At 40.3% G+C, this 18,624-nt stretch overlaps 1 protein-coding gene across 15 annotated transcripts in view; it reads left to right on the top strand.

Annotated features, from left to right (window-relative positions):
• Window positions 1-18,624, top strand: part of sox5 (SRY-box transcription factor 5) — a 259,298-nt gene that overhangs the window by 150,428 nt on the left and 90,246 nt on the right. The window contains exon 1 of one of the 15 annotated variants that reach the window (XM_082511980.1): window positions 1,703-1,723. The exons of 12 other annotated variants lie outside the window; for them this stretch is intronic. Coding sequence is in view for 1 of the 3 variants with exons in the window: in XM_082511989.1 (XP_082368115.1) it covers window positions 6,107-6,126 (20 nt within the window). In the remaining 2 variants the exon portion in view is untranslated. Of the gene's footprint in view, window positions 1-1,702; window positions 1,724-6,099; window positions 6,127-14,183; window positions 14,287-18,624 lie in introns of those variants that run through there. 2 more of the 15 variants (XM_082511989.1, XM_082511979.1) reach the window with 2 other exon arrangements.

The raw sequence follows: 18,624 nt of genomic DNA, 5'->3' as shown, positions 1-18,624 counted from the left end.
TTTTTTTTCGTTAAAGGTGCTGTGAAGCTCATTTGGATGTTCCACACCAGCCAATTGAGTTTAATGCTACAAATAACTTTGTTTAAAAAGAAAGCTAGTTGTTTGCACTGCAGTGTAGAATGCATACTCTATTTTAGAAAGTAGGCACATTTAAATGTTCGGATTTTTCCTCCTCATTACAGTGTGAGATTGATGGCAGAATAACTTATGCATACAAGACAAACAGTCCAACGAGCAAATTAGGCTTCACCTTATTGCCTTAAAGAGCAGAAAGACGCATTCCACATCAAGAAGAGCTGTTTTTAATGATAAATTCAAATGTTTTTATGTAAATATTGTTCTATTTACATTACAAGTGAGGGGAGTGAGTCCCCCGGTAGACAATTCAGAAGATAAGGTAAAGACAGATGAGAATCAGAACCTCTGGACGGGTTAAATGATTAGATTCCCACTCAAACACAACTGTGTGTGTATGTGTGTGTCCATGTCCGTGGTCTAATGACTGCACTGTCTGCGGAGAGTGGAACACAGGAGGGAATTAGTCGTCATTGCATATCAAAGGCTTAGCCATTAGAGACACAGGGTAGGGTCTTCCTAATGAGAGGGGTACCGGTGTGTGTGTGTGTGTGTGTGTGTGTGTGTGTGTGTGTGTGTGCGCGTGTGTGTGTGGTATTTGGCTGGGTCACAATATATGCATACTTAGACACACACCTTCAAAAGCAGCATGGTATATACATATTGTGCTTTGTTACACATATTTAGATAGAAGGTACACCGAACCAGTCACCAAGCAAATGAACACATGCATATGCGTACACAAAGTCAGAGACATACACGGCCTTGCCAGCCCCTCTGGCAGGCCTCGCCGTGCCTCTCAGTGTGGCACGGCGTGGGCAGAGGTGCCAGCGAGATGCCAGGGCTTTGTGTGCCACGCTACATTAACGGCAGCCATCGCACGTACACAGTACACTGCATGCCCGGGGACACAGGACTCACACACCCACCTTCATCTATACATGCATCCCTATCTTTCTAACTCTTCCCCATATGTCTTTACCTTGTTCCTCTTCTCCCTTTATTTCCCTGTGTAGGTGCGTATGTGTGTGTATGTAGGCTGATTGGCGATGCCCTCTGTGCCATCTGCAGCAAGCCCCCCACCACACACACCCTTCCCACTCATCACAAGGATGGGCTTAACCATCTGTGTGCCAGTGTGTTCCCACAGTTTGAAAAGAAGGACTTGAGGGTGGGGGTGGGAGGTTGTAGTAAAAGGTGTTGGGGTTGCCACGGCAGACATTGGAAAATAAAAACGGCATGGCACACTGCATGTTGAGATTACATGAAGTGTTATGTGAGCGCATGGTAATAATAGCCTATAATATCCCATGTATAGCTTGCAGTATTATTTGGATGAAACAAACGTAAGACCCTTTATTTTTACCATTTAAGCTTCAGCTTCCATACTTTCCAGGATGAGTTAAAGTGAGCAATAAAATATGTGTAAAGGAAATCGATGATATGGCTTAAAGGTAGCACACATTATTGCTAAGAATAGAAACTAAGCTCTTATGCTTACACGGTACAGAGACGAGAGAAGCAAGTAGCTATGATGCATTTTTAATTTTAACGATCATGCATTCATGTTGTAATTGTACTGTTTATTGTTGCCCATATAGGTAAGTCCAACGGCCGTGCTAGTGCTCACCATTACTGCAGGGAAAAGGTACACTGAGTAATTTTCCAACGCAGCTCACATGTTAGCTAGCTGATCAATGTTGGCTAATGTTAGCTACTGTTGTTGAGAAGTTTCCACGCTGCTGTTTCTGGGCCCAAATGCCTGTCTTGATACTCTATCAATTTTTCCACATTTAGCTTTTTTTCTTGTTTTTCAAAATTAAAGTTTGCCTCTATTTTCCAGGTTCTCCAATTTTCTGAGTTGTCAAAAGTAGTGTTACACTGATTTCTCAGGAAATTGTAGAACAGCTTCCAGGGAGACAGCACTGCAGTATTTTTAACTCTTAGAAATCCACAACTAAAATTTAATTATGTCTTCACATCTAATCTTTTTGTTTTGGTGCATTTGAAATCTTGTGTCTTTGCCCTTTTTATGTTTCTAATTTCACCATATTTGAATCTTTCTTTCTTTCTTTCTTTTTTTTTTTTTTTTTTGCTGAGAGTTTTTTTCTTGCAGTTTTAACCTCCTAAGACCCGAACTCTTCCACGACATGCATTTTTAATTTCTCTTTGATATTTGGGCATATTGTGGCCCGATGAATGTAAAAACAAAAGAATTACCAGATTTTTTTTCAACCTTATTTTTGTTTTTAAGAAAAATAAGAGGATATTCGTTTAAAATTTTGATAGAACAGTAGCAGTATAATGCACTCGTAAGTGGATATCAGGCCCATGTAGAGCAAAATTGAGTATTTTAGTCTAAATAACCCAAAATGTGATGTCCACATATGTGGACGCCAGGTCCTAGGAGGTTAAATTTCTTTATATCTTCAGGATTTTGCTGGGCTGTCAAAGCACTTTGTAAACACAGTTTTTGAAGGTGCCATATATAATGGGATTAAAGCAAAGTTTTACAAATAAAGTTGATTTAGGCTGTGTGACTTGAATCTCCATAGTGATGGTGATGGAGGGTATAAGTACCAAAAGTTTCTAATCAGTTAGTCGCTTCACCAGTTTGTGTAACTTTACATATCCTGCTTTGGGTTTCTCCATAAAAAGCCAGACTACAACTAGAAAGCAGCTATTTATCATCTTTTCCTTTGAACCAAGTGTCAAAGTAGCTGTGCTTCTTCTGCATGTCTGTAGCAATGTTTCAACACCTTAGGATTAACTACACATCTGCACTGGCCATAGATCTGGTCATTATTAAAATCTGATGTAAATAGTTTGTATGAAAAGCTGTTCTCTGGTAATGATGGTGTGTGGGTGTAAACTGCATGCTGGTTTACGGAGGCCGCTGGGCCGCACGATGTTTAGGAAGCTCACCACAACTGGTGTGCCCATGGGCCAACTGGCTAGGAAAGATCAAGTAGTGCTGCTCTTTTTCTCAGATTTCTGAGCGACTGTTATCTGTCTGTCGTCCTCTTAGCTCTCCGTGCCCGTGTCTTACTTTGGCATATTGTCAGAGCTCTTGCGCTTGTCCTCTTAGCCCACCTGTCCCTCTGCAGACGGCGCGCACTCTCAAACACTTCTGTCTCTTATTGTTCTTTTTCACATATAGTAGTGCTGATGAAAAAGAAAACTCTGTCAAACCTCACACTCAGTCTGCTATGCGATAAGATTAGATTTATTTCTCCAGCTGTGACACAGAAATTGGAAGTGGATTATTTAGTAAGAAAAATGACAGAATTAAATTAAAACTAGTAGGCGTTATTGTTAAGCAAGGAACATTGGGGGGGCTTAAATATATATATAGGCTCAGCATAGCCCTCAGGCAGTGGATAGCACAGTCTCTTCTCTTCTTGTTCTCACCAATGGACTTAAAAACACACATTTAAACAGCCTTCCAGGACCACAAAGCCTGTGTAGAAAATCAGAAAATCATTTCCTCTTCACTCTAGATTTCTCTCTCTTTTCTTCTGTTCTCTCTGTCGTCCCCCTTCTTCGCTTAGAGCAAGTACACAGGGGGCTGCCAGGCCGCATCAATCTGGAGCTGAGCTTGTGCCTTGACGTGGAGAAACACAAAGTGCAGAGATTTGGTGCATAAACATGTGCTCTTAAAAACGGCTGAAGCGAGCAAGGAGAGGGAAACGGTGCCAAATCCCCCCATTCAGCCTCATACCCAAGGAGGCAACATCCTGACAGCTTTGAGCAGGGGGAAAAAGTAGGGGGGGAAGAATAAAGAAGAACGAGAGAGAGAGAGATAACAACTGAGGGGAGAGATTGTGATGGAAGAGGCGGGAGAAAGGGATGAAGAGGTAAAGTCAGCTCCTGGGGATACAAACAAAGCGTAGAGTCTAAAAGTGTTAGATTTATGCTGTTTTTTTAATATTTAAAAGTATTTTACTGTGTTTTATGATGAGACTAGAAATCAGCCTCTAGTTTGACCTGTCACATCTGTCAGATTTGAAAATACTTTGGGCAGATAGTTGCTGTTTTCTCCTGCTTCGTCTCAGGGATGTCATCCGCTAACCTAATCAGAGTTGTCTCAAGCCTTAAACTCCCATTCAGACCACCTGCACGTGCACATTCTCCATGTTAACACAGCAAAAATTTACCTCCGTGCCCAATTGACCGTCATGTTGAGAATCGTCATTGACAATGAGAGCTTGTTTTCCGACTATGACCTAAAGATCAAACAGTATTCGAGGGTGGTGGGTGCAGTTCAATGCTTTACAACGAGAATACCCTGAAGGGCACGTTGGCCAGATTTCAGTAGTTTTTGACTTTTGCTTTTTTAGTACAGAGTACGTCTTCTGGTGCTTTGGATCTTATTACATTATCCTTATCGACAGATTTTCAAATTCAAAGCTCTCACTCCAGTGATATTTATCTTGTTGCCACAAAACTTAAGACACAAATTCAATTCTTGTTCATTCTTAAAACGTCTTGACAAGAATTTAAGCCTGGAGTTTCCTGAATGGCACTATTGTAACTATAAAGTTCATGTGTTAGTGTTCAGATTCTATAAGCTGATGGGAAAAGGGTTAATTTTTTGAACGCCAGTAATTCTCCTTGCAAAGAAATTTTTTTTTCTTAAAAAACAGCATATATGAGACTCTGTTAGACATTGTAATACACAACTTTAAAACTTATGTGTAGACAATTAACCAAATTTCTTTAACATAATTAGATAAGACTCTAAACAAGAATGCTGATTACTAAAACTTTGACTTCTGGGGGTATAAGGTGTCATAATTCTGCAGGAATATGGCATATAATTTTTAACTTTATTGCTTATAAGGTATGATTCTATGTGTGAGTCACTTAACTGTGTGCCTGTGCAAATACAATGCGATGCTCAAGGTTATCATAATATGAAAAGTAGCAGCAGTGACTTTTGACCTTTAGAGGAAATGCATAGAAAAGAATGGATGCAGAATTATGCTTGTCCAAAGTTGGCTCTTAGTTGAGAAGAAAGAATTCAAGGTCTGTGTTGTAATCAAGTGGCAGGACAATTACAGCGTGGGAGTTTGTGTCCTTAAGTAAAAACACGCTTTGTGTTTGCATGTGTGTATTTGTGTGCTTCTGTACATTTTTTTTGTAAATCATTCACTTTTTATTTATCTTCCCAGGCTAGTGTTTCATTAACCCTGCCGTGACACAGACTCCCTTTCATTCTCGTCTTACTTTGTCTGCTCCAGCCGCTTCCTCTCTCGCAGCACTGAAGCTTACTAATAAATAAGTGACACCAGAAACAGACCATTTTCCCTCAGACATAATTAACTGACTTGATGTTTTCAAGGAGAGGAGCTAATTAGGAATGAGTTAAGATTTTCACAAAGAGTACAGATCGTTAATTAATTTTCCACGCTGCCATTGTCGGCGAAGAAAACAGCTTTGTTTACAGTGCAGCGTTTACCTTAGTGGTTAGAGCGGCGTGCTCACCGTAGGGGCACGGCAGCAAAAGGGTTCTGGCTTGAACACTGCATGTGCATTCTCTGTCCGGTAACCTTGTGCCAAAGCAGAGAAAATGTGTGATTAAGACTGTCTCAGAGTCAAATGAATGGATGATGGAAGGCATGACCCTGTGGTTTCATTCAAATAAGATGGAATCAAAAATAATTAGAAATTAAATGATAAAAAATGTCCTGCTGTACATCGATGCTGATGTAGATCCATGACATCCCGACTTTTTCATTTTCTGTGCTCCTTAAAAAACACTTTTGCAATATACTCAAGCTTGTGTGTTTACAGGTGAATTTAGTAGTTTCACAAGTCAAAATTTGCCAAAAATCACTTTCTTGATATAAAGAATAAAGAATAAACTCTATTATTTAGGACACTTATAGCATGAAAGTTGGCACTACAAGCACAATCGAACAGGCAGCTTATACTCGCTGCTGTTCTTACTCACTGCAGAACACCAAAAGTGAAGTCATCGCTGCTGCCGTGTGCTGTGGTGTCGCTTCGGCCGTCACGGATGAGCACGATGCGCCAGTGTGTAAACAGGTCTGTGTCTATAGACATCTCTATGATACATTCATGCAGGAGCGTAGGAATACCCAGATGGCACACAGGAAGAATGCTGCAACTTTAAAAAAAGATGAGATGTTCTGCAGAAAAGTGTGGAAAACCTCTGAGATCATTTTGTTTCCTGCTTTGTTTCATGTTTTGGTGTTACCTTATAGAGGGGACTGATTTTTGGACTAAGAGGCAAAAAGTCATCAACATAGTTTGACAGCTAGGCTGGCTCTCTCTAAAGTTAAACCACCTATTTACATTTACCTTGAATACTTTGTATAAATTTCATCAATGTGACTTTCATTAGCTTTTTGTTATCCTCTGTTTACATGTGGAGGGCAGGAAATAGCCAGATGTTGTAGTTGTTCGATCAGATTTCACTTGATCTCATCAGATACATAAGAGTGATCCCTACTTATATCAACTTTACTTATGCTCGTATCTATTATTATCTATTATTTTTAAAAGATGTGTAAGTGGAGTAAAACACTTAGAGTGCTACAAAAATAGGCTCTCTATAAAGATCCCAAAGATTACTATAAGTACTGTAGGTTTGAGGCTTGGACTTCATGGCCCACATTATTTTTCAGAGGGAGTAAAACCTTTCCAGTGCAGATAAAGTCATGTTAAAAATAAACTCTTTCCATAGATTTCTTTTCAGATTTTTTTTCAGTGCCATGTCTCCTCATTATAAAGCCATGATAAAAACAAAAATAAAAAAATTAATGTACATTACTGTACATCCTCTGTCGTTTTGAGATGGACATCAAAAGTGATCCTTACAAGATTTTAAAATTAGGTCAATTTAGTGCATTAGAAAACGTGATTTGAAATTCTAAGTTTTGATATTTAAAAAATAAAAATTGTTATATATAGGGATGGGTATCGTTTAGGTTTTATCAGATACCGGTGCTCAAACCGGTGCTTAAAGAATGGAGAACACAAAATTTGTCCACAAACCTCTCATGTTCAGCTGTTTTTTTTGTGAAAAGATAACAATGTTAGCCTTTTCTGCAGCTATGGGGCATATATGGTATCACTCTTGGCTGGAAGCAGTGCTTAAACAATGGAAAAAACACAAACTTTGTCCAAAAACCTCTCATGTTCAGCTGTTTTTTGTAAAAAGATAACAATGTTAGCCTTTTCTGCAGCTATGGGGCATATATGGTATCACTCTTGGCTGGAAGCAGTGCTTAAACAATGGAAAAAACACAAACTTTGTCCAAAAACCTCTCGTGTTTAGCTGTTTTCCTTTTTCTTTGGTCATTTTAGCCTTTTTGGCCGGGGTGAAGGAAGTACCTGCCATCAAACAAGAAGACAGCCGCATGTAGCTATGATCATGTTTGCTAGTTCACCTTACATGCATTAATGTAATAACGTGGTTAGCCTACTCAACGTAAATTACACACGAACAACATTAAGCTACTCACGCAGAGAAGAACGGCTGCTGCTGCATCATCATCCGTCATCATTTCTGCTACACTGGCAGGGCTAGGGGCCAGGACTCTCCTCTTCGGGTTTTTGGGGGATGTTGCTAACTCCGGGTCCGATAACAGGCACCACACCCGCAGTAGATGTGCACGGTGTGAGGTCTTGCAGCAAGCTATCAAATACAGCGCATTTCTCGGCTTTTAAAAAAACGCTATGCGTCGCCAGGTGTTTCATCGGATTTGAGGTGTTACCTCCTTTGCACAGTATCACAGTATCAGCTTGAAGCACTTGTTGCTGCTGAGTTTGCATATTTTGCTGTGAAGTACAGCCAGACTTTGACCGCTTCGCCTTGGGCATTTTTAATCTGTAGCTCTGCTCTAAAAGAACGCACGTACCTGGACCCGCCTACTATCCTTGGAAACGTAAAATGATTGGCTAGAATCTAACACAGAATCTATCATAGCTCAGGAAAAAAAAAAGCACCGAAATAAAGCACCGAAATGTGCGCTGTTTTTCGGTCTGGTTACTACCGTTTGTGTCAGAACCGATACCGGTACCCATCCCTAGTTATATATATATATACACACACTTTCACTGGGCCATTGTTAGAGCTCGACTCTTTTCATTTTCAGCCATTTGCAGATTTGCTGTGCTTGGGATCATTGTCCTGTTGCATGATCCAGTTTTAGGCAAGCTTTATCTCATGGACAGATGGTCTCACATTTGACTGCAGAATACTTTGGTACTAGGGCTGCACGATTAATCGTTAGAAAATTGCGATCTCGATTCATACTTATGTGCGATCTCATTTCCAAATGACAACGATTAAAAAAAAAAAAAAAAAGATGACGACGATTGTACCGCATTTTGATCCGGGGCGTAATCTGCATGAAAACAAGCGCTCACTCTTCCTGCTCAACAAATGACAAGGGCGGAGCCTTATACCACGTGATACAGAAGCTGTGCCGTGTGATGCTAAAATTAGCAGGGAAAAACAACGGAGAGCACGTCAGGGATGACGAGAAAGTGACAGGAGAAAATCCGTCCCGGTCAACCACCCAAACATCAATAACGGGAACCTTATACAACGCTTCCCTATACACGTCGAACTCCCGCAGGCACAAAGAAATTACGGAGGCTATCACTAATCACCTGACCAAAGATATGGCTCCCATCAACACTGTGCAAAATGAGGGATTTAGGAAAATGATCAACACCCTAGACAAACGCTACACAGTGCCGTCCCGCGACTATTTTTCTATTGTTGCACTACCTGCTCTATACACGCAGTGTCGAGCAACGGTGGAGATGGAATTTCAAGCAGTACAACATTTTGCGGCAACAACAAAACGTGAGACATTTGTTGTTTTTATGTTTATTTATTGTTTTTATGTTCAGTCTCAACTGTTACGAAGTTGATGTGCAGTTAATAAGTGCAATAAATATTTATACTGTAAAAGAGAATCATGAGAGAATCGTGATCTCAATTCTAAGCCAAAAAATCGTGATTCTCATTTTATGCAAAATCGTGCAGCCCTATTTGGTACACAGACGAGTTGACGGATAACTGCACAACTGCAAGGTACCCGGCTCCTGTAGCTCCTATAGCTGCAAAACAAGCCACAATCATGACACTGTGTTTGACAGATGATGGTTTTTTGTGCTGATATGCATGTGTATGCACACGGTGCTGTGCATTATGGCCCAAATCTAAAGGATATTGTTCAGAGTCTTCTAGCATTTTCAGATCCTTAGCAGACCTAAGGCATGGAGGCATGCGTTTTAAACAGGAAGGTGATTTCTCAACAAGCCATACTTGTTTAGTCGTTTTCTACTGCCCAACTGCCAAAACCTCTGTTTTTATAGAGGTGCTCACACTTGGTGAGGATCAATCAATCAAATGCATAAGGACCAGATCATTTTTATTACATCCGAAAATCTTAGAATTTACTTTACTTTTACCATGACTGTTCTCTGTCATGTTGGTTCAGCCAGATCCAAGGTGTGTGAAGAGTTTTTGTAGGAGAACAAGAATCTCCAGGTTTCTGTATTTACTCTACAGCTCTGACAACAACCAAACCAAAATATTTATTTCATGCAGTAATGTTGGCAGTTTAGTATTTAATTGTAAAGCAGTTAAAAGTTTTCAGGACAAGTCTGCAACCTCCTAGAGTCCATTCCACTAGTGCCTCCACTTCTACGGGAGAAGGAGAGAAATTGTGGATGCAAACAAGTTCGGTAAGGGTGAGGCATCTTATGAGTTACACATGGATGTCTCAAAACAGTAAATGTGGCGTGCACTTTACCTCACATTACTGACACCACTATACTTTGGTCGTAAAAGAGGCAGAGACAGTAATTTGTTTGTCTGTGTTCTGGTCTCCACCCGTCTACCTGCCCATTTATCTCTTCAGTTTTCCTCCCTATGTGACGATTGATGGGTTCAGGATGGTAAAATAGACACACAGATAAGGAATTGCTTGTAAGTGTAAATGAACACGCACATGTCTACATCCATGTTCGCTGTGTGTCAGTTAAAGTACATCAGGAGTGAAGGTGTGCTTCTGTGTGTGTGTGTGCGCATGTGTGGGTGACAGAGGCCCGAGTCCCTGCCTGTATTAAGAGGACCCTGGCAGCAAGAGATAGCGGCTCTATCTTAATGGCTTCTGCCGCCTGCCACTCAGCCTTCAGACGGAGTCTTCTGCCTGCACGTGTCTCCCAACGATAAAGCCACTTCACACGGTTTTGCGCCTCTCCACACTGGCCTCTCCTCTGTCCTCCTCTCCCTAGAAAGAGGAGAGAGAGGGAGAGAAGAAAAGATGCCATAGGTATTGATATATGAGCTCACCCTGAGACTGAGAAGAGTTTTGAGAGACAGGTGGAGAGAGAGCCTGCATGCGCAATTCTGAAATGTTATCTGATATTTGTGTAAGACTCTCCTGCAATGTAACCTAGAACGTAATATCTGATGCAACAATGTCAATTGTGTAGACCTTCAGAGAAACAATAAGACTTTGCAGGTATTTTTGGATCTGTTTTTTCTTCTTCTTTCTGGTGTCTCTTTGTGTCACTGATACTTTAGTTCTAGTGCTAGTGTTATAAATGTAAGGTGAACAATATAAGATATGTTTTAGTCATTTGTTATTCTACTGGTAGATAACATTGTAACATTTTGTACTGATCCCTTATCAGCAGGAAATGTTTAGTAATTAAATATCCCTCCATAGATGCATCCCTAGCAGGTTCGACAGATATGTTCAGTAGTACTAGACTTTTTGTTCGATGCGTTTTGCAAATAGAACTACCTTAATTCTTGTTGACACAGATTGAAAAAGGTTTCCTCTGAGTTTTTGGTCCATATGGCATCACACAGTTGCTGCAAACTTGTTGCACATCCATTATATTAATGCTCTGTTTCACTACATCCCAATGGTGTTGTATTGGACTGAGATTTGGTAACTCTGGAAGCCATTTGATTGCAATGAACTCCCTGTCTTATTCAAGAAGAAACTAGTGTGAGATGATTTGAGCTTTGTGGCATGCCGGAATTATTCAACTGGAAGCAGCCATCAGAAGATGGTCTTGAAGAATGGCAATATACCGAGGTAGGCTGTCGTATTCAAACAATGCTCAGTTGGTACGAAGAGGTCCAAAGTGTGCCAAGATAATATCCCCCAAACCATTACACCACAACCACTGTTTACACAAGGCATGCTTTCATGTTTACACCACAGCAGAAATTGAGGCTTATCAGACCAGGCAATGTTTTTCCAGTGTTCAATTTAGGTGAACCCAAATTGTATCCTTTGCTTCCTGTTCTTAGCTGGCAGGAGTGTCACCCGGTGTGGTCTTCTGCTGCTGTAGCCCATCTACTTCAAGGTTCAATGCATTTTGCATTTGAGATGCTCTTCTGCAGATCTTGGTTGTAATAAGGGGTTTATTTAAGTAAATGTTGGCATGTTGTCAGCTTGAAGTTCTCTGGCCATTCTTCTCTGACATCAGGCAAGCATTTTCACCCAGAGAACATCTCCATTCTGATTCTCACTTTAAACTTGAACTAGTTGTTGCCACGGCATTGGTTGAGAGCGCGTCAGGTGTGAGTAAGGCAGCTCAACTTGAAATAATTAGCTTTGCTTCATTTAACGCAATTTCAAAACCTCAACGTCTGGATAACTCAAGCTGCTATGTAAGATGGACAAATGCCAAAGGTTCAGCATTAAGGCTAGCAGTTCCTTCTTGACCTTGAAAAAAAGAGTCTGTAAGTGTTCAGAAGTGGAACATGAGGTGAGATGATTTCATAAGAAGTACAGAATCGGTTCTTTCAGCAGCTTCCTCAAGACATCTGGTCACCTTCAAGTGACAAAGCTCCCCCTGCAGCAACTGGGGTTATAAAAGCATATAAAAGTCTGGTGGAATTATTATAGAGAAAAACACAATGTGATATTTTTCCCCAAGTTTGGTGTCAATATAATTGCTGATATTACATTACTTCAGTGTAAAATTAGATTAACTATGATGGTTTTTGAAAATTTTAGTTCTATATGAGGGATTTTGTGAGGTGCGGTCTGAGGATTACCCATAAACCCCTTGATAAAATGCAGTATGGTGGTAGCATCAAATGGGTTAACATGTTGACAAAGCTTTAATATAGTGTGTGCTTCTTAAAATGCAGGCCTAGGCTTGCTTGATAGACGAACGCATTGCTGATTTCACTCCCTGTTGGGCCACCTCATCACCAGTTTTAGGGTTTTTAAGGTTTTTCCAAAAATCTAATATGACTAAAATTGATGCCATTAAACTCTGCTTAATTCATTGCATTGAACAGTTCCTCGTGTTCCACCTTATAAAAATTGGGCTTATGGTTAAAAAACATAATAAGTGCATTGGTGGTGCCAAAGTTCCCAACTCTGATTAAAAAAACTGGTGCCAAATTTGAAAACTTTTAATTTTATGTTTCTAGGAGTTGCTATAGATTGGAACGGCAGAAGACGATAAGAAAGAAGAAGCATAAGAGAAGCAGAAACAGTTTTTGTGTTTACACAGCTTTGCAGTTTGGCCTCCAATGATTTTGACTTGCAGATGGGGGAGCAAGAATAGAATGCTTGTGTTGTTCTTTAATGCAACTAAATGGTTGTTTTAATTTAGAAGACTTGTTGGCTGTTCTTTCCAACTCAACCTTTTTTTCTTTTTTTTTTCTTTGTCAACATAAGAAGTCCTGGAGGTGCTCTGGCAACTGAGCATACTGCACCTGCTTATTAAGACAGTGTGGTACAGTCAGTGGCCCCAAGATAAACGAGTAAACAGAACTTGAGCTGAAATAATTTTGTCAGCTGTTGTTTCGACTATCTCTCTCCACAATATTTGGCCACAGAAACTGTGGTATAGTTATGTTATCAAAGAGGATCACGTTAATGATTGAAGTGTAACTACACACAGTCTGATGCACTCTTGTTTATCATTGAAATTGTGTACAGCTGCCTACTGAACTTATTTTTAGGATCCTAGACCCAATAATCATTAATCACTATAAAGCAGTCATTTTGAAAGCAAATTATTGACCGTTTCTGTCTTATGAAGAATGGCTGCAACAGGAAAAAAGGAAAAGGTAAATGCAAAATTTTGGACAGCTCTTCCCCAGAACTTTGATTCACAGCAACAAAGCACAGGAATATTCAACAATCTTTAGCACGCTCATTTCTCTCCGATTTAAATGCAAACTGTCATTTTCGAGACGCGATCTTGCTCTTTCACGAAAAGCCCTCTTAGGTCCATAACTACTGATTTGCCACATTGTGTCTGATGTGTGTGTCTCTGCATTTGCATAATATGGCGCATGAATGTTTGTGAAAATGTGGGGGTGATGTGTGCGACTGTGTGTGTGTATCTTCGGGCTTTGGGATTGTTTGCTGCCGGTCTCTCCCTGCCCTTGCACATAGTCGGCCCTTAATGCACTACAGCTGTTAGGGTCCCGACACGGGGGCCTCCCATCAACGGTTTCATTGTAATGGACTGTGTGTGTGTGTGTTGTTTGTACATGTTAGCCTCTCTGTGTTTTTTCCCCTTTGGTAGTGAATGAGTGTGTGATACGTGTGTGTATCTGCAGCACAGTGGATGTTTGCTGTATTGCCTGGGTATTTTTTTTTCCTGTCTCTGTGATGGTGTGTTTGGTTCTGTGTGCGCTTTGTCCTCGAAAGGCAGCTCTGTGACACTTTCTTTTCTCAAACATTTGAAACTTAGGAATGACTTCAGAATCCTGTTTTTTAAATCAGCCAAAACAATAAGTTCTGGTCCTTTTGTTTAATTGAATTCTTCTGCAACACACGAACTGCAGGCAGTATTTTGTTATTGGGAGACTGGTTGTTCCTAGAGCACTCTGTGTTAGAGGACAGAGCCTTCTAGGTTGTTTTGGTGTGAGTTGCACAGTTTTGGTGATATTGGCTCTAGACATGTAGGCTTTCCTGCACATAGACTTTACTTGGGCAGGCCGCTGAAGCACATTGGTGATGCAACAAGTATATTTGATGAATTGTGACTGCCCTGCTGGACAGGCCGCTTATGTCTTAGCCTGTGAAATCCTTGAATAATCCAGCTCCATTATCATGGCCTGCAGGTGGTAACGCCTGGAGCATCAGTTCTGAGCTGTACGGAAACTCTGCCGAGAAACTGACGGTTCATGTGCCCCTAATTCCTGCTCTCCAGCTGCAGTCCAAGACAGAGGTGAGACTGATTGGAGAGGCTTCCGCTTGTGTCGGTTGGTTATATACCTGTAAGGTACTCAGTCTGCATCTATCTATGATGGAAGGCTCATACTGGAGACACAGTGTAAACAGTAAGGATGTTCCAATTGAGTCAGCTGTAATGCTAGCTAGCTGTATGCTTCTTTGAGACGGATGTCGATGAAACTGCTCCGAACAAATTTTGTGGATTTTTAGATTAGTGGAATGCCAGCTGCTTCCTTTATATCCAAGGGAAGAGAGATATTTCTACACTTCTATCTGCACAACTGGGGAAACTTCCAGTAAAACAACCTAAATAACACTTCAGGAGAGAGAAAAACAAAGTTGATTTTGTGGTTGTCCCTGAAATAAAAAGAAGAAAAGTTTATTTTTTCACAAATGCTTTCTGTGCAAATTCCACAGAAGGCTTTTTATACATGACGCTCGGGTTGGCTGATTGCTGTGCATTTGCATTGTCCCTGCAACATCTTATCGACTATATAATACATTGTCAAGTCAAAAATTAATCTCAACTAAGTTCATGGCAAGTGAACTCTCATAGCTGCTGTTGGCCATGGCTATTGTGTGAGTGTTATTCTCATAAACATGTATTGAAAACACAACAAATATGAGTCTTATCCTCATTCTCAAAGTGTTCTCCAGCGGGGACAGAGAGCAGGCTAAAGAGTGTGCCCAGGTCAGCGCTGCTCCGTTATGTTGACCAATTGCTGGCGACTCAGACGCATAATGGAGAAATTAAGTTTCTGTAATGCACAAATGAGGTTATCATTGGTTTTGCAGCTGTTCACGGGGTCAATCGAGGCTCAATTTAGTTGGGAATGTGATTAGATTTAGTCCTGTCAAAGCAACCTGTTGCTCTTAAAAGGTTATCTAATTATAAAGTCACGGTGTTTCTGTCATCTACAGCTTGTAAAGACATTACCGTCCATTGGCGGTATCTGTTAAATTTTTGATGGGTCAATTAAGGTCAACTTTGTATTGTTTCAGATGCTATAAAATGCTGTAGTTTATATAACACCACTGCCATTGCTGAAATCTTGCCTATTATACCCAGTGTTGTTGATAATCCAAAGAAGCTAATATCTGACATCTGTGTTGAGTTGCTGGCTCAAACTTTTTGTATAAAACATTAATTTCCGCATGACATTTTCTCCCCTCTAAGTAGCTTTGTGTTTGGATAAAACCATCTCATAACATTTACTGGCATACTATATATACATAAAGTAAACTAAATACTGATGGATTCATTTTATGTTTGCATTTGTTCGCATTAATTTACAGAAAACCCAGAAGTAGCAGTGTATTTATAAAATAAATGAAATAATAATGTGTGAGAGTAGGATGAGCTAAAATCTTAAAGAGAGGCGATTCACAGTAATGTGGTGACTTAAGACCGTAGGGAGCCAGGAACATTTACTGACTTTTCCAAAATGGGTGAAATAACTAGAAGTTTCTTTCTTTCTTGTCCTCGATGTCAGCAATTGAAGGGACTATAAATGAGTGTGGAAGATATCATTGATAGACACATGACAGGGTGATAAATGCATTAGAGGACTACTATGTAACCGCTCCCTAAAACATCTGCCTGTGGCTAATCATCAGCTACAAACCAATGTGCAACAAGTGTATTGCTCCCTTTACTCGCAGGTAGCCGCTGCAATAGGTGCCGCCACAGATAATAACGCCATGTTAGTGCAGATATGGGAGGAGAAGAAGTCAAAGCCAGAACCAAAGAAATTGCAGATGACCCTAATATGGGCATCTTATTTTTGGGGATTTAGCTGTAACCACAGAAGCCCACCTGCTTTTCAAACTTGCTGTTTCTGATGGACAGCCAATCAAACAGAAGCTGCCTTCAAGGATGGAAGAATCGAGCTTGTTTCAGACATAAATTGAAGTGCAGGACTGAACCAATACTGAATATTAGTAGTAGTCCAACAATAGAAATCTAGAGTTAGTAATGAGAACATAATTCACAAGAAAGAGCTTAAGCATAATGTTTTAGAAAACATTGAAGGGTACATTCAAAGGTCATTCGCAACCCCCTGCCTCAGTTTTATTTATCTGGATCCTCACCCGAATTTAGTGGGTCTTCCTGTGTTTGTGCTCCACGTCTCCACCAATTTTTTTTGTTGTATTCAGATCAATTTAGAAGTATTTTATCGGCATGTCAGCTTATAAAAACAGATTGCCAAAGTGTAAGGATACAATTTAGTGAAGTATCCCAATAACAGGAAATAAAGAACGTGAAATGATACTGAACTGAGTAAATATTATACAGATGAGGTAAGAAGTTCTTGTCCCCTTATTTCCAGCTGTCTTTACTCTGATGTCATAGGTCAAACTGCAACCATCCCTGAAGTCAGCCTTTATTTTAATCTGAACTACCGGTACACACCTGTAAAATCTGTTGACAAAATCTGTTCACAGACAGACAGGCAAATAAACACAATACTCAGTACTGCCTTTGTGGTACTTCCTGCTGCAGTAGGTGTTCCCCGGACCACATTTTGCTTTTATAACACAAACGCACACACACACACACACACACACACGCAGACAGACAGACTCGCAGATGGCAAATGGCGCCAAACCTCTCTGTCCCAACTGGTAATGACACTCTTTCCCATTAACATGTTACCTTGTTACCTGTTCTTTAGAACTCTTGCTGGAAACATTTCAGCAATAAGATAGAAAAAAATATATAGTTGCATATGTCCAGTTTTTACATTTGTAACAGTTCTAGGGACTGAAAGTTAATTTTTGATCCTGCATAAGGTAAGAGGACTTCACTGACCTTGAACTACTTCTCTTTTTTTTATGTAGTAATGCAGTCTCAGGCTTGACTTTTCTATATATGTTCATGGACAGAAAATACTAAAAGTACAGAGAATAAAAAAGAAAACTTAACATTAGATCTACTTTCACACCAACTGGTTGAAGTCAAACTGCTTAGGAATATTGCTTTTAAAAGAGCTACCAAATGGATGTTGTGAAAGGCTGTTTCCAGCTGTTTCAAGTCAAAAATGAGCTTTTGATTTCATCACTACATCTTAATGTACTCTCACTATATTAACAGCAGTGTGTGTGTGTGTGTGTGTGTGTGTGTGTGTGTGTGTGCGTGCGTGTGTGTGTGTGTACACACATACAGTAGGTGTCTGCTTGTCTACAGTAGGTACAGTGACAGGGCTTGCTTTCCCTCCTTCCTCTGTGTGTGCCTCTCTCAGTGTCTGAGTGTGTATGTGTGTGTCTGTGTGTGTTAAAGTATCACAGAAGTGGCAGTCTGTCAGCTCTGCTTTTCTCTGTGCTCCGCAGAACAATAGCTGGATTGGCCGTGTGTGTGACACGCAGACCACACACCCTTAATAGTGACTGACAGCACTAAGGGCTGCAAGCAGCATGCACCACTGATGCACACATACACACAGGCATTCGTGTTGTACGCACACCTAAGGACATAATGGTTTTAGTTGATTGGTGAAGGTTTCAGTCGAGTTGCATATGTGCATTGTGTGATTTGAAACTGTGCGCGTGTGTGCATGCGTTCATTCATGCATGTGAGCGTCGGCATATGTTCTTTTGGAAGTGTTCAGCTGTCTTCTTGTAACGAGACTGTTCTCTGTGGCAGAATGAAATGTCTGTATCAAAGAAAAAGGAAAATGAAAGGAAATTAAAGTCACTTAAGGGTTTTATTTGTTATATTATGGCCATGAAGACAGGCGCACTCTGATTGGCTGGACGATAGAAGTCATTCGTCAATACCTGTAGTGCATATCCTTGACATTATCCCCTACATCAATTAAAGGCAAAGAAATATTCTAACATTATGTTGATGTTAATAGCAACAAATGTTAGCACAGTAATACATGGAAAGGTCAAGATGGTACAAACAAAGAGATGGGTGATTAAAGTAGACTACTGGTAGATATACATCTCTTTTAAAAGAAACTTGACTCATTACACAAGTATGCTGGGTCTGAAGCAGAGGTGAGAAAATGTGCTTTGGACTGTGCAAAATTGTTGGATTGGGTGGTGGATGTGAGTTGTATGCATCATGCTTGGCCCAGATGACAAAAATTAGCTTTTAAATGCATATCAAAGGAATAACAACTTAAGAGATGGCATAGTGCTCAAGTACGAATGCAGGTGTGGTGAAAAGTAAGACTGGTAGAGGACACAGCAGTAGTATTAATGTCATTTAATTTTGCTTTTTGACCTGTAGTGTAGGGAAGTCAGTACTCTGAAATAATTCAGACACTTAAGTGTTGGGGTACCTCGTATTAATCTCGTTTCAAGGTTTATTTCACATCCACTGTTC

Source organism: Aulonocara stuartgranti (assembly GCF_965226115.1).
Source record: "Aulonocara stuartgranti genome assembly, chromosome: 17".
Lineage (NCBI taxonomy): Eukaryota > Metazoa > Chordata > Actinopteri > Cichliformes > Cichlidae > Aulonocara > Aulonocara stuartgranti.
Note: the sequence above shows the minus strand (reverse complement) of the source record. Positions and strands in the feature narration are given on the sequence as shown.